This window comes from Pimephales promelas, chromosome 2, assembly GCF_988280905.1.
Source record: "Pimephales promelas chromosome 2, fPimPro1.hap1.1, whole genome shotgun sequence".
Classification (NCBI taxonomy): domain Eukaryota; kingdom Metazoa; phylum Chordata; class Actinopteri; order Cypriniformes; family Leuciscidae; genus Pimephales; species Pimephales promelas.
Genome location: NC_142770.1, coordinates 38,629,873 through 38,645,165, shown reverse-complemented (window position 1 = coordinate 38,645,165; position 15,293 = coordinate 38,629,873). Strand labels below are relative to the sequence as shown.

Genomic DNA, 15,293 nt, shown 5'->3' with positions numbered 1-15,293 from the left:
TTTTTTCTGCAAAGTAAGTGCCATTTTCGGGGCCGCAACATGCTCAAAAACTCACCAAATTTGGCACGCATGTCAGGACTGGTGAAAAATTTCGTATTTTGTGGGTTTCGCAGATGGGCGGGGCAAAATGGCACGCTAGCGCCACCTAGAAAATTGGAAAAAATTAGCCCCTCGTCCACGTTCAACCTACATGCACGAAATTTGGTGGGGACGTGTATCATATCAAGACGCACAAAAAAGCCTCAAGAACCCATACCATAAACTCGACAGGAGGTCCGCCATTTTGAATTTGGCGGCCATTTTTGGACGATTTACAGACTCCGTACTTTAACGAACTCCTCCTAGGGATTTAGTCGGATCGACTTAAAATTTCTGCTGTGCCTTCTAAAGGCATTGACGATGTAAAGTTGTGCTATCTGCGCGTTTTCGTCGATGGGCGTGTCCGTGGCGTCGAAGATTCGCCATGAAACAGGAAGTTGTACTAACTTGGCTGTAAATGCCCAGATCTGCACGAAATTTTACACATTTGACAAGAGTCACGCCCTGAACAAATCTACATGCCGACATTCACCCACAGTCATAGCGCCACCTGCTGGCAACAGGAAGTGACCTTTAACGAAGCAGCCCCCGCTGCTTGTTTGACCGACATGTACGAAATTTCTGTGGTACATCTACCATGACCAGACGCACAAAAAAGCCTCAAGAACCCATACCCTAAACTCGACAGGAAGTCCGCCATTTTGAATTCGGCGACCGATTTGGGACGATTTACACACTCCGTACTTTAACGAACTCCTCCTAGGGAATTAGTCGGATCAACTTCAAATTTCTGCTGTACCTTCTAAAGGCATTGACGATGTAAAGTTGTGCTATCTGCGCGTTTTCGTCGATGGGCGTGTCCGTGGCGTCGATGATTCGCCATGAAACAGGAAGTTGTAGTAACTTGGCTGTAAATGCCCAGATCTACACGAAATTTTACACATTTGACAAGAGTCCCGCCCTGAACAAATCTACATGCCGACATTCACCCACATTCATAGCGCCACCTAGTGGCAAGACGAAGTGACATTTAACGAAGCAGCCCCCGTCGCATGTTTGACCGAGATGTACGAAATTTCTGTGGTACATCTACCATGTCCAGACGCACAGAAAAGTCTCTTGGAGCGATGCCCTAAACTCAACAGGAAGTCAGCCATTTCTAATTTTACCGCCATTTTTGGATGATTTACTCATTACGTACTTTAACTAACTCCTCCTAGGGCTTTAGTCGGATCGCCTTCAAATTTCTGCTGTGCCTTCTAAAGGCATTGACGATGAAAAGTTGTGCTATCTGCGCGTTTTCGTCGATGGGCGTGTCCGTGGCGTCGATGATTCGCCATGAAACAGGAAGTTGTAGTAACTTGGCTGTAAATGCCCAGATCTGCACGAAATTTAACACATTTGACAAGAGTCCCGCCCTGATCAAATCTACATGCCGACATTCACCCACAGTCATAGCGCCACCTGCTGGCAACAGGAAGTGGCCTTTAACGAAGCAGTGTGGCAAATGCACAGCCGCACTGGCTGAGCTGCAGAAAATGAAACGCGGCCGCCTCACACCCCGACGTGCTACAGGTGCGAGGGCCCGCCCATCGCTGCTTGCAGCTTTAATTAGGGCCCGAGCACTAACAGTGCGAGGTCCCTATTGAAACTGTTAGGATTATTTTTTTTTTTTTCTTTTTTCTGCAAAGTAAGTGCCATTTTCGGGGCCGCAACATGCTCAAAAACTCACCAAATTTGGCACGCATGTCAGGACTGGTGAAAAATTTCGTATTTTGTGGGTTTCACAGATGGGCGGGGCAAAATGGCACGCTAGCGCCACCTAGAAAATTGGAAAAAATTAGCCCCTCGTCCACGTTCAACCTACGTGCATGAAATTTGGTGGGGACGTGTATCATATCAAGACGCACAAAAAAGCCTCAAGAACCCATACCCTAAACTCGACAGGAGGTCCGCCATTTTGAATTTGGCGGCCATTTTTGGACGATTTACAGACTCCGTACTTTAACGAACTCCTCCTAGGGATTTAGTCGGATCGACTTAAAATTTCTGCTGTGCCTTCTAAAGGCATTGACGATGTAAAGTTGTGCTATCTGCGCGTTTTCGTCGATGGGCGTGTCCGTGGCGTCGAAGATTCGCCATGAAACAGGAAGTTGTAGTAACTTGGCTGTAAATGCCCAGATCTGCACGAAATTTTACACATTTGACAAGAGTCACGCCCTGAACAAATCTACATGCCGACATTCACCCACAGTCATAGCGCCACCTGCTGGCAACAGGAAGTGACCTTTAACGAAGCAGCCCCCGCCGCTTGTTTGACCGACATGTACGAAATTTCTGTGGTACATCTACCATGACCAGACGCACAAAAAAGCCTCAAGAACCCATACCCTAAACTCGACAGGAAGTCCGCCATTTTGAATTTGGCGACCGATTTGGGACGATTTACACACTCTGTACTTTAACGAACTCCTCCTAGGGATTTAGTCGGATCGACTTAAAATTTCTGCTGTACCTTCTAAAGGCATTGACGATGTAAAGTTGTGCTATCTGCGCGTTTTCGTCGATGGGCGTGTCCGTGGCGTCGATGATTCGCAATGAAACAGGAAGTTGTAGTAACTTGGCTGTAAATGCCCAGATCTTCACTAAATTTTACACATTTGACAAGAGTCGCGCCCTGAACAAATCTACATGCCGACATTCACCCACATTCATAGCGCCACCTAGTGGCAAGAGGAAGTGACTTTTAACGAAGCAGCCCCCGTCGCATGTGTGACCGACATGTACGAAATTTTTGTGGTACAACTAACATATCCAGACGCACAGAAAACTCTCTTGGAGCGATGCCCTAAACTCAACAGGAAGTCAGCCATTTCTAATTTTACCGCCATTTTTGGATGATTTACTCATTACGTACTTTAACTAACTCCTCCTAGGGCTTTAGTCGGATCGACATCACATTTCTGCTGTGCCTTCTAAAGGCATTGACGATGTAAAGTTGTGCTATCTGTGCGTTTTCGTCCATGGGCGTGTCCGTGGCGTCGATGATTCGCCATGAAACAGGAAGTTGTTGTAACTTGGCTGTAAATGCCCAGATCTGCACCAAATTTTACACATTTGACAAGAGTCCCGTCCTGAACAAATCTACATGCCGACATTCACCCACAGTCATAGCGCCACCTAGTGGCAACAGGAAGTGACCTTTAACGAAGCAGCCCCCGCCGCATGTTTGACCGACATGTACGAAATTTTTGTGGTACAACTAACATATCCAGACGCACAGAAAAGTCTCTTGGAGCGATGCCCTAAACTCAACAGGAAATCGGCCATTTCTAATTTTACCGACATTTTTGGATGATTTACTCATTACGTACTTTAACTAACTCCTCCTAGGGACTTAGTCGGATCGACTTCACATTTCTGCTGTGCCTTCTAAAGGCATTGACGATGTAAAGTTGTGCTATCTGCGCGTTTTCGTCGACGGGTGTGTCCGTGGCGTTAATGATTCGCCATTAAACAGGAAGTTGTAGTAACTTGGCTGTAAATGCCCAGATCTGCATGAAATTTTACACATTTGACAAGAGTCCTGCCCTGAACAAATCTACATGCAGACATTCACCCACAGTCATAGCGCCACCTGCTGGCAACAGGAAGTGACCTTTAACGAAGCAGAGCAAATGCACAGCGGCACTGGCTGAGCTGCAGAATATGCAATGCGGCTGCCTCACACCCCGACGTGCTACAGGTGCGAGGGCCCGCCCATCGCTGCTTGCAGCTTTCATTTTTTTTTTTTTCTTTTTTCTGCAAAGTAAGTGCCATTTTCGGGGCCGCAACATGCTCAAAAACTCACCAAATTTGGCACGCATGTCAGGACTGGTGAAAAATTTCGTATTTTGTGGGTTTCGCAGATGGGCGGGGCAAAATGGCACGCTAGCGCCACCTAGAAAATTGGAAAAAATTAGCCCCTCGTCCACGTTCAACCTACATGCACGAAATTTGGTGGGGACGTGTATCATGTCAAGACGCACAAAAAAGCCTCAAGAACCCATACCCTAAACTCGACAAGAGGTCCGCCATTTTGAATTTTGCAGCCATTTTTGGACGATTTACAGACTCCGTACTTTAACGAACTCCTCCTAGGGATTTAGTCAGATCGACTTAAAATTTCTGCTGTGCCTTCTAAAGGCATTGACGATGTAAAGTTGTGCTATCTGCGCGTTTTCGTCGATGGGCGTGTCCGTGGCGTCGAAGATTCGCCATGAAACAGGAAGTTGTAGTAACTTGGCTGTAAATGCCCAGATCTGCACGAAATTTTACACATTTGACAAGAGTCCCGCCCTGAACAAATCTACATGCCGACATTCACCCACAGTCATAGCGCCACCTGCTGGCAACAGGAAGTGACCTTTAACGAAGCAGCCCCCGCCGCTTGTTTGACCGACATGTACGAAATTTCTGTGGTACATCTACCATGACCAGACGCACAAAAAAGCCTCAAGAACCCATACCCTAAACTCGACAGGAAGTCCGCCATTTTGAATTCGGCGACCGATTTGGGACGATTTACACACTCCGTACTTTAACGAACTCCTCCTAGGGATTTAGTCGGATCAACTTCAAATTTCTGTTGTACCTTCTAAAGGCATTGACGATGTAAAGTTGTGCTATCTGCGCGTTTTCGTCGATGGGCGTGTCCGTGGCGTTGAAGATTCGCCATGAAACAGGAAGTTGTAGTAACTTGGCTGTAAATGCCCAGATCTGCACGAAATTTTACACATTTGACAAGAGTCCCGCCCTGATCAAATCTACATGCCGACATTCACCCATATTCATAGCGCCACCTAGTGGCAAGAAGAAGTGACATTTAACGAAGCAGCCCCCGTCGCATGTTTGACCGACATGTACGAAATTTCTGTGGTACATCTACCATGTCCAGACGCACAGAAAAGTCTCTTGGAGCGATGCCCTAAACTCAACAGGAAGTCAGCCATTTCTAATTTTACCGCCATTTTTGGATGATTTACTCACTCCGTACTTTAACGAACTCCTCCTAGGGCTTTAGTCGGATCGACATCACATTTCTGATGTGCCTTCTAAAGGCATTGACGATGTAAAGTTGTGCTATCTGTGCGTTTTCGTCGATGGGCGTGTCCGTGGCGTCGAAGATTCGCCATGAAACAGGAAGTTGTAGTAACTTGGCTGTAAATGCCCAGATCTGCACGAAATTTAACACATTTGACAAGAGTCCCGCGTTGAACAAATCTACATGCCGACATTCACCCACAGTCATAGTGCCACCTGCTGGCAACAGGAAGTGACCTTTAACGAAGCAGCGTAGCAAATGCACAGCCGCACTGGCTGAGCTGCAGAATATGCAACGCAGCCGCCTCACACCCCGACGCGCTACAGGTGCGAGGGCCCGCCCATCGCTGCTTGCAGCTTTAATTTTTTTTTTTTTTTTTTTCTTTTTTCTGCAAAGTAAGTGCCATTTTCGGGGCCGCAACATGCTCAAAAACTCACCAAATTTGGCACGCATGTCAGGACTGGTGAAAAATTTCGTATTTTGTGGGTTTCGCAGATGGGCGGGGCAAAATGGCACGCTAGCGCCACCTAGAAAATTGGAAAAAATTAGCCCCTCGTCCACGTTCAACCTACATGCACGAAATTTGGTAGGGACGTGTATCATATCAAGACGCACAAAAAAGCCTCAAGAACCCATACCCTAAACTCGACAGGAGGTCCGCCATTTTGAATTTGGCGGCCATTTTTGGACGATTTACAGACTCCGTACTTTAACGAACTCCTCCTAGGGATTTAGTCGGATCGACTTAAAATTTCTGCTGTGCCTTCTAAAGGCATTGACGATGTAAAGTTGTGCTATCTGCGCGTTTTCGTCGATGGGCGTGTCCGTGGCGTCGAAGATTCGCCATGAAACAGGAAGTTGTAGTAACTTGGCTGTAAATGCCCAGATCTGCACGAAATTTGACACATTTGACAAGAGTCCCGCCCTGAACAAATCTACATGCCGACATTCACCCACAGTCATAGCGCCACCTGCTGGCAACAGGAAGTGACCTTTAACGAAGCAGCCCCCGCCGCTTGTTTGACCGACATGTACGAAATTTCTGTGGTACATCTACCATGACCAGACGCACAAAAAAGCCTCAAGAACCCATACCCTAAACTCGACAGGAAGTCCGCCATTTTTAATTCGGCGACCGATTTGGGACGATTTACACACTCCGTACTTTAACGAACTCCTCCTAGGGATTTAGTCGGATCATCTTCAAATTTCTGTTGTACCTTCTAAAGGCATTGACGATGTAAAGTTGTGCTATCTGCGCGTTTTCGTCGATGGGCGTGTCCGTGGCGTCGATGATTCGCCATGAAACAGGAAGTTGTAGTAACTTGGCTGTAAATGCCCAGATCTGCACGAAATTTTACACATTTGACAAGAGTCCCGCCCTGAACAAATCTACATGCCGACATTCACCCTCAGTCATAGCGCCACCTAGTGGCAACAGGAAGTGACCTTTAACGAAGCAGCCCCCGCCGCACCTTTGAACGACATGTACGAAATTTCTGTGGTACATCTACCATGTCCACACGCACAGAAAAGTCTCTTGGAGCGATGCCCTAAACTCAACAGGAAGTGGGCCATTTCTATTTTTACCACCATTTTTGGATGATGTACTCATTACGTACTTTAACGAACTCCTCCTAGGGATTTAGTCGGACCGACTTCACATTTCTGCTGTGCTTTCTAAATGCATTGACGATGTAAAGTTGTGCTATCTGCGCATTTTCGTTGATGGGCGTGTCCGTGGCGTTGATGATTCGCCATGAAACAGAAAGTTGTAGTAACTTGGCTGTAAATGCCCAGATCTGCACCAAATTTTACACATTTGACAAGAGTCCCGCCTTGAACAAATCTACATGCCGACATTCACCCACAGTCATAGCGCCACCTAGTGGCAACAGGAAGTGAGCTTTAATGAAGCAGCCCCCACCGCATCTTTGACCAACATGTACGAAATTTCTGTGGTACATCTACCATGTCCAGACGCACAGAAAAGTCTCTTGGAGCGATGCCATAAACTCAACAGGAAGTTGGCCATTTCTAATTTTACCGCCATTTTGGGATAATTTGCTCATTACGTACTTTAACGAACTCCTCCTAGGGATTTAGTCGGATCGACTTCAAATTTCTACTGTGCCTTCTAAAGGCATTGACGATGAAAAGTTGTGCTATCTGCGTGTTTTCGTCAATGGGCGTGTCCGTGGCGGCGATGATTCGCCATGAAACAGGAAGTTGTAGTAACTTGGCTGTAAATGCCCAGATCTGCACGAAATTTTACACATTTGACAAGAGTCCCGCCCTGAACAAATCTACATGCTGACATTCACCCTAAGTCATAGCGCCACCTGCTGGCAACAGGAAGTGACCTTTACCGAAGCAGCGAACCAAATTCACAGTCGCACCGGCTGAGCTGTAGAATATGCAACGCGGCCGTCTCACACCCCAACGTGCTACAGGTGCGAGGGCCCGCCCATCGCTGCTTGCAGCTTTAATTTTTTTTCTTTTTTCTTTTTTCTGCAAAGTAAGCGCCATTTTCGGGGCCGCAACATGCTCAAAAACTCACCAAATTTGGCACGCATGTCAGGACTGGTGAAACATTTTTGTATTTTGTGGGTTTCACGGATGGGCGGGGCAAAATGGCTCGCTAGCGCCACATAGAAAATTTAAAAAAATTAGCCCCTCGTCCATGTTCAACCTACATGCACGAAATTTGGTGGGGATGTGTATCATTTCAAGACGCACAAAAAAGCCTCAAGAAGCCATACCCTAAACTCAACAGGAAGTCCGCCATTTTGAATTTGGCGACCGATTTGGGACGATTTACACACTCCGCACTTTAACGAACTCCTCCTAGGGATTTAGTCGGATCAACTTCAAATTTCTGCTGTACCTTCTACAGGCATTGACGATGTAAAGTTGTGCTCTCTGTGCATTTTTATCGATGGGCATGTCCGTGGCGTCGATGATTTGCCATGAAACAGGAAGTTGTAGTAACTTGGCTGTAAATGCCCAGATCTGCATGAAATTTTACACATTTGACAAGAGTCCCGCCCTGAACAAATCTACATGCCGACATTCACCCTCAGTCATAGCGCCACCTAGTGGCAACAGGAAGTGACCTTTAACGAAGCAGCCCCCGCCGCACCTTTGACCGACATGTACGAAATTTCTGTGGTACATCTACCATGTCCACATGCACAGAAAAGTCTCTTGGAGCGATGCCCTAAACTCAACAGGAAGTCAGCCATTTCTATTATTACCACAATTTTTGGATGATTTACTCATTACGTACTTTAACGAACTCCTCCTAGGGATTTAGTCGGACCGACTTCACATTTCCGCTGTGCCTTCTAAAGGCATTGACGATGTAAAGTTGTGCTCTCTGTGCATTTTTATCGATGGGCATGTCCGTGGCGTCGATGATTTGCCATGAAACAGGAAGTTGTAGTAACTTGGCTGTAAATGCCCAGATCCGCATGAAATTTGACACATTTGACATGAGTCCCACCCTGAACAAATCCACATGCCGACATTCACCCACAGTCATAGCGCCACCTGCTGGCAACATGAAGTGACCTTTAACGAAGCAGCCCCCGCCGCATGTTTGACCGGCATGTACGAAATTTCGGTGGTACATCTACCATGTCCAGACGCACAGAAAAGTCTCCTGGAGCGATGCCTTAAACCCAACAGGATATCGGCCATTTCTAATTTTACCGCCATTTTTGGATGATTTACTCATTACGTACTTTAACAAACTCCTCCTAGGGATTTAGTCAGATCGACTTCACATTTCTGCTGTGCCTTCTAAAGGCATTGATGATGTAAAGTTGTGCTCTCTGTGCATTTTCATCGATGGGCGTGTCCGTGGTGTCGATGATTTGCCATGAAACAGGAAGTTGTAGTAACTTGGCTGTAAATGCCCAGATCTGCATGAAATTTAACACATTTGACAAGAGTCCCTCCTTGAACAAATCTACATGCCGACATTCACCCTCAGTCATAGCGCCACCTGCTGGCAACAGGAAGTGACCTTTAATGAAGCAGCATAGCAAATTCACAGCCGCACCGGCTGAGCTGCAAAATATGCAACGCGGCCGCCTCACACCCCGATGCGCTACAGGTGCGAGGGCCTGCCCAACGCTGCTTGCAGCTTTAATTTTTATCATAATTTTTTTTTTATTATTTCTTATTTTTTATTCTAAACTGTTTCAATTATTCTGATTTCTTTTGATTATTTTAATTTCTTCTATGTAAAGCACTTTGAAATGTGCTTTGAAATTTGTGCCATTGTGTATGAAATGTGCTATATAAATAAATTTGCCTTGCCTTGCCTAAAATTACCACAGCAACAAAAGTCCTGCATTTTACCTGAAACCAGGACACATGCGTTCATTAAAGTCTTGTGGTTGAATCACATTATTACACAAGTCAGAGAAGTAAATAACCATAGATTACAAAAATATAATATTTATGAGACACAAAACATCATTAGTGTTTCTGAAATGTTAAATCGTTGATCATGTGTTTGAGTGATGTGTGATGTGACTTTCAGCTCCTAAAATTAATCAACAGCAACGGCAGTCCTGCATTTTACCTAAAACCAGGACACATGCGTGCAGTTTTGTTTTTAACTGGTCTGGATGGAAGATTTGACCTTAAAGGGTTAGTTCACCCAAAAATGAAAATTAAGTCATTAATTACTCACCCCCATGCTGTACCAACCCCGTAAGACCTTCGTTCGTCTTCGGAGCACAAATTAAGATATTTTTGATTAAATTTGAGAGCTGTATAACTACCACATTGGCTGCCTAAGGGACTGGCTCTTGACGACCCAGAAAGTCAATGAAGAAAATGTTTAAATATCCCAAGTGACTACCGTGGCTCAACTATATGCTTATCAAGCGACGAGAATACTTTTTGTGCGAAAAAACAAACAAAAATAACGAGCTTATTTGACTATTCGTTTTCTTCCTTGTTGGCCTGAAACGAGACTTCCTTAGATTTCCACGACGCATGCGCGAGAATTGCGATCTCCTTCAACTACCTAAGTTCAGTTCTCGCGCATGCGTCGTGGAAATCTAAGGAAGTCTCGTTTCAGGCCAACAAGGAAGAAAAGGAATAGTCGAATAAACTCGTTATTTTTGTTTGTTTTTTCGCACAAAAAGTATTCGCGTCGCTTGATAAACATATAGTTGAGCCACGGTAGTCACTTGGGATATTTAAACATTTTCTTCATTGACTTTCTGGGCCGTCAAGAGCCAGTCCCTTAGGCAGCCAATGTAGCAGTGATCAGCTCTCAAATTTAATCAAAAATATCTTCCTTTGTGTTCAGCAGAACAAATAAACACATAGAGGTTTGGAACAACATGAGGGAGAGTAAATACTGACAGAATTTTCATTTTTGGGTGAACTAACCCTTTAAATCAGAATGAAGAGGATAAAGAATCAGACACACTGATATTGATGTAATTGTGTCATTAACTGAGTAACACACCAACAGCTTTTACAGTGTGTGAATGTATTAACAATACAATACATAGAGCTTTACACAAGAGCACAATGATCATCATTAATAGACTCAAACTAACACGATTTCAACTTATAATTCATTGCTTCAAATCCAGAGAATTAAACTGCTGTATATTAATAATCATTTCATTTAAAAAAATCAAATACTATAAGCATAACTTTTATATAAATGATATACCTGAGATCAGGCTGTGTGTCTCCACTCTTAAACTCTATTGGTTTCTCCATAGAGCATTCACTCTTCTCAGACACGCAGCTGGACTCTGGGTTTGAGCTCTTCTGCTGGACTGAACTGGTTTTCAAACTAAGTGAAATAAAAAACATCCAGACTTATAAATGTTGTTCAATTTTACAGGAATATTCTGTTTTAGGAAAGACCAGAGAGTGTTGTTACAAACTTTCTGAACAATCTTCTTAATTATAATACTACATTATATAAATGTGGAAAAATTCTCAGCGTACATTTACTTGATGTCATTGCAAGCAATAAACTGACTGACTAATGGATGTTGCTTCTAATTCTAAAATGTCAAACAAGCAACACTTTTATAGAAATGTTGGTGGAGAGCAGGGCACAACCCAACACTTTTTAACTTTCTCAGTTTGTGTAAATACACTTGGGGTTCAGAGTATTTATTTCCCCCATTAATTTCACAGGTCTAGAACAATTATGTGGTTTTGTTTCATTCATATAGTGAGTACCTTTTTCTTTATTTCCACTGAAAGAATGGAAGTGAAGTGTGACAACATGCCCCATAGGTAAGGCACATCATAACACAACCATATGAGAGATTAAAATATTATCTGATCTGATCAGAAAAAATATACAAGACAAACTAAAATATTTTGTCAATAAAATACAATTCGTGAGCTTAGAATTATAAGGTTCTATCTCTGTTTAGGGTAGTTCTGAGATATTGAGCATCAAAGTTTTTACATCCCAGCTGGCAAAACTGTTATGTACTATAATCTTCTATTATAGCTTTATCTATTAATCTATTTTTTTTAACAAAAATAACACCACACAGGCATTAATAAACACCTAATGGATCATATTATGTCAAAAACTCAATTTTGACCAAAAGTGGAGATAGAACCTTATAATTCACGAATAAGCTCACGAATTATTAATTTTTCATAAAAAATAATAATGATTGCTGTATATTAATAAAAATTTCATAAAATATCAAATACTATAAGCATAACACAGAAGTGATATACCTGAGATCAGGCCGTTTGTCTCCACTGTTAAACTTCATTGGCTGACCCATAGAGGCGTCACTCTTCACAGACACACAGCTGGATTTTGGGTTTGAGCTCTTCTGCTGGACTGAACTGGAACAGAGAACAGATTCAGTTTAATCCTCTACATTACTCATCAGATCATTTGATCTTTGTGTATGTGTGTGTGTGTAAATATTGAACAGTGTTAGCTGAAAGTACCTGTGTCCTTGAGAGAAATCTCCATCTCTGGATGCTTGTGAACACACAATATTAAATTATTAAATAACATTCATAATAATTCTGGAGTGTGTGAGAAAAATGATCATGTGACTGTGTTAACTGAAGCCAGACCCGGCTCCCACCCAATCAGAAGCTTGGCCCACCCAGGCCCCACACCAGGACTTTATGAAGCCAGAACATGTGTTGTGGATAATAAGAATATTAACACTCTTTTAAAAGGTTTCCAATGATGACAGTACATCAGTTGACTTTTCAAAACCTTGCTTCTCTCTCAGCTGAATCGACGCCATTATTTTAAAAATTGGCAAATTTCTGATTCATCTTCTGGCCATTTTAAAAGCAGCAAATGCCATCCTACAGTCTCAGCATGTTGATTTGAGCAGTGCAGCTGAAGTTGTGCAGGGATGTCTTGGTTCACTGTAAATCTCAGAGAAAATGGCAGTGGATTTCAGCAGTCCGGCGCTGACATGTCTACTGTTGAGCTCTCACCAAACCCTGGAAGGACTGTGAACCCCTCCAATGGGGACTCTGGCATTGCTTCAGCTTTAGGGCAAGAAGGGTCCGCTTCTGAATCTGCCACTGAAGCTCTGAGACGACACATGTTGAACACACTAGATACAGCTGTATCAGAGATATAAAACAGGTTTACACAGCTGATGCAATCCTCTCAGGTGTAATGCCGAAATCCAACACATTTCTGGACATCCAGTTGCTTGAGCCTCTCTGTAGTCTTGCAGGGGTTGCAGAAAATTAACCGAATGAAATTCTTGTTGCCACACCAATGCTGTCCAAAAAACCTCCATCGGATGCTGAATGTCCTGCTGTTTGCAAACTCTTGCAGGAATATAAAGATGCATTTGCAGGTCTTCATCAGTTACGTGTATCTGCTGTGGTCACTGGTGTCTCGACTGCTTCATGGAGAGCTTATTCTCTACTCTGGCAAGAACGTGGACACCGTTCCTCCGAACAATGATTCAGGAGAGGAAAAAACTTGTGCTTTTAGCTCATGAAGAAGCAATAACACACGAACCGGACATGGATGAGTTCGTAACAGAGTTCTCTAAAACGAGTTGAAAGCTAATGCAGTAAATATTATAGTGATAGAAGTAGTCATTTAAGTTTTCAAGACCTGCTTTTTTTTTAGGGATGCAACGACACCGTTTTTTCAAAACCGATCCGATACCAAAATTCTGCGTATCGGCCGATACCGATACCAATCCGATACCAGCGCAGTTTTTAATCAACAAGCACTCTGTGTTGAACTGATAATAATCACTCTTTTGTGTGTTAAACACAATCTACTTAATACAGACAACTTCATAACAACAAATCAACAAAATATATGATCATACTCTGACAAATGCTATTATAAACTAGATTAGTGGATAATTCAGCAGTAAAATTTTGTCTAGAAAAATCACGAGTGCACAATAACTGTATAAAATCTGGACATTTAGTGAAAAAAACATTTAGTGCGGAACAAACGAGAGACAATAAGTGTAGCACTAAATCTGGTAAAACTTTACATATTGCTCTTTGTATTGTTGTAAAATACATCCATGAAAAACAAGATAACAAAAATCAAAAAGATCAATTATTAGGCTATATAACCTAGGCTACTATAAAATTGAGACATGTTGTAAATGTATAGCACAGCTGTTTAATGAGGCAGCAACATCTGATAGGACAGAACAAGAAAGGCTATTAATAATCTGTCATTGCGTCACTGCATTATGATATGAAAGGCTCAGTACAGTGCGGCACACAGCGCTCATGAGCATCCCGAGCGCTTTCAGCAACACGAGTCACAGCGCCAGCGCGTCGAGTCCGCATTAAAAAGATTAAATCACAAATGAAAGACATATTGATGTGTAGTCTATTATACAGTATCTATCTATGCAATAGTTTATGAGGCTTTTCTTTTATCAGTTTCAAATGTCTGTGCGCATGAAGAACAATTATAGTGCTCTGATTCTAGTGTTATGATCTAACACAGTGGTTCCCAACCTTTTTTGGTCTGAGACCCCCTTTTTCCCATAAAAATATTTTAGGGGCCCCCTTCACATTTAATGATATTATCGCTCTTGTAAGCTTGGAGCATTACAATAACCAGATATGTTTATGCACAAATGATAGCCAATAATATTTAAAATACAATAACAAAAACATCAGTGAGCTCGCTCATTATATACATTTTGAACAAAAAAAAGTTAAGGACTTTTATTTAATGCACATTGCTGAAAACTTTTCAAAGGCCTTTGGTGTGAGAGACCCGGGTTCGAATCCACTGTCTGTGAGACACCAATGTGTCCCTGAGCAAGACACGTAACCCCTAGTTGCTCCAGAGGCGTGCGACCTCTGACATAGCATTTGTAAGATGCTTTGGACAAAAGCGTCAGCTAAATGAATAAATTTAAAATGTAAGAAAGTAAAAATAAAAGTAAAAGCAAAAAATAACAATGGCCAAATATCTGTAATGTATCTGTAAAATAACTCTTAAGAAAAACATAATTTCAGATACAATTTACATTTTTAGTTTGAAACAGTTTCCTTACATGAACAAAATGCTGATGTTGTAAATGGTACAGTCACAGTGATGTAAATAGTTATTTTAAATCAAATACTTTATCAAATTTACTTAATTACTTTCCTTAATTCAAGATCTGTTAAGGGGTAAAAAAATATACAGTTACAAAATATACACAAAAAAATATTAAAAATGAAAAAACACAAACAAACGCAACAATAACAAACCTACCAATTGCCTTAAATGTGTGTTATTAAACTAGATCAATAGACATGAGAGACTAAAGCGTTAAAGAACACGTTGATAGTCTTATTTGTTTTTGTTTTCTTTCGTAGACTATTGTATTATTATCTCGAAATGGCGATAGGAGAACTTAGTTTCACTTTCTGTGTGTGTGTGTGTGTGTGTGTGTGTGTGTGTGTGTGTGTGTGTGTGTGTGTGTGTGTGTGTGTGTGTGTGTGCGTGTAAATAAAAGTTTATTGGCGTTTAATTGTGTGTTAAATCACAAACATCACGAAACAAGAAACCTTGAAACAAAAAAGTACGTTAACCCTTTATAAAGATTTCGTATCAAAACAATTAAGTAAAAAGTCCTCCAGAGATTCATATTCCACGTTAACGTTATGAGGAAGTCACGAACACTCACCTTGA

The 15,293-nt window shown here is 42.5% G+C and overlaps 1 protein-coding gene across 1 annotated transcript in view; it reads right to left on the bottom strand.

The window, feature by feature from the left end:
* Positions 1 to 11,986, bottom strand: part of LOC120484832 (protein NLRC3) — a 35,637-nt gene extending 23,651 nt beyond the window's left edge. The window contains exons 1-2 of the mRNA XM_089122474.1: positions 11,873 to 11,986; positions 10,830 to 10,955 (exon numbers count right to left, since the gene is read on the bottom strand). Of these exons, the coding sequence (XP_088978600.1) occupies positions 10,830 to 10,955; positions 11,873 to 11,922 (176 nt within the window). The 5' untranslated portion in view covers positions 11,923 to 11,986. The remainder of the gene's footprint in view (positions 1 to 10,829; positions 10,956 to 11,872) is intronic.
* Between the last annotated feature and the right edge of the window lie 3,307 nt (positions 11,987 to 15,293).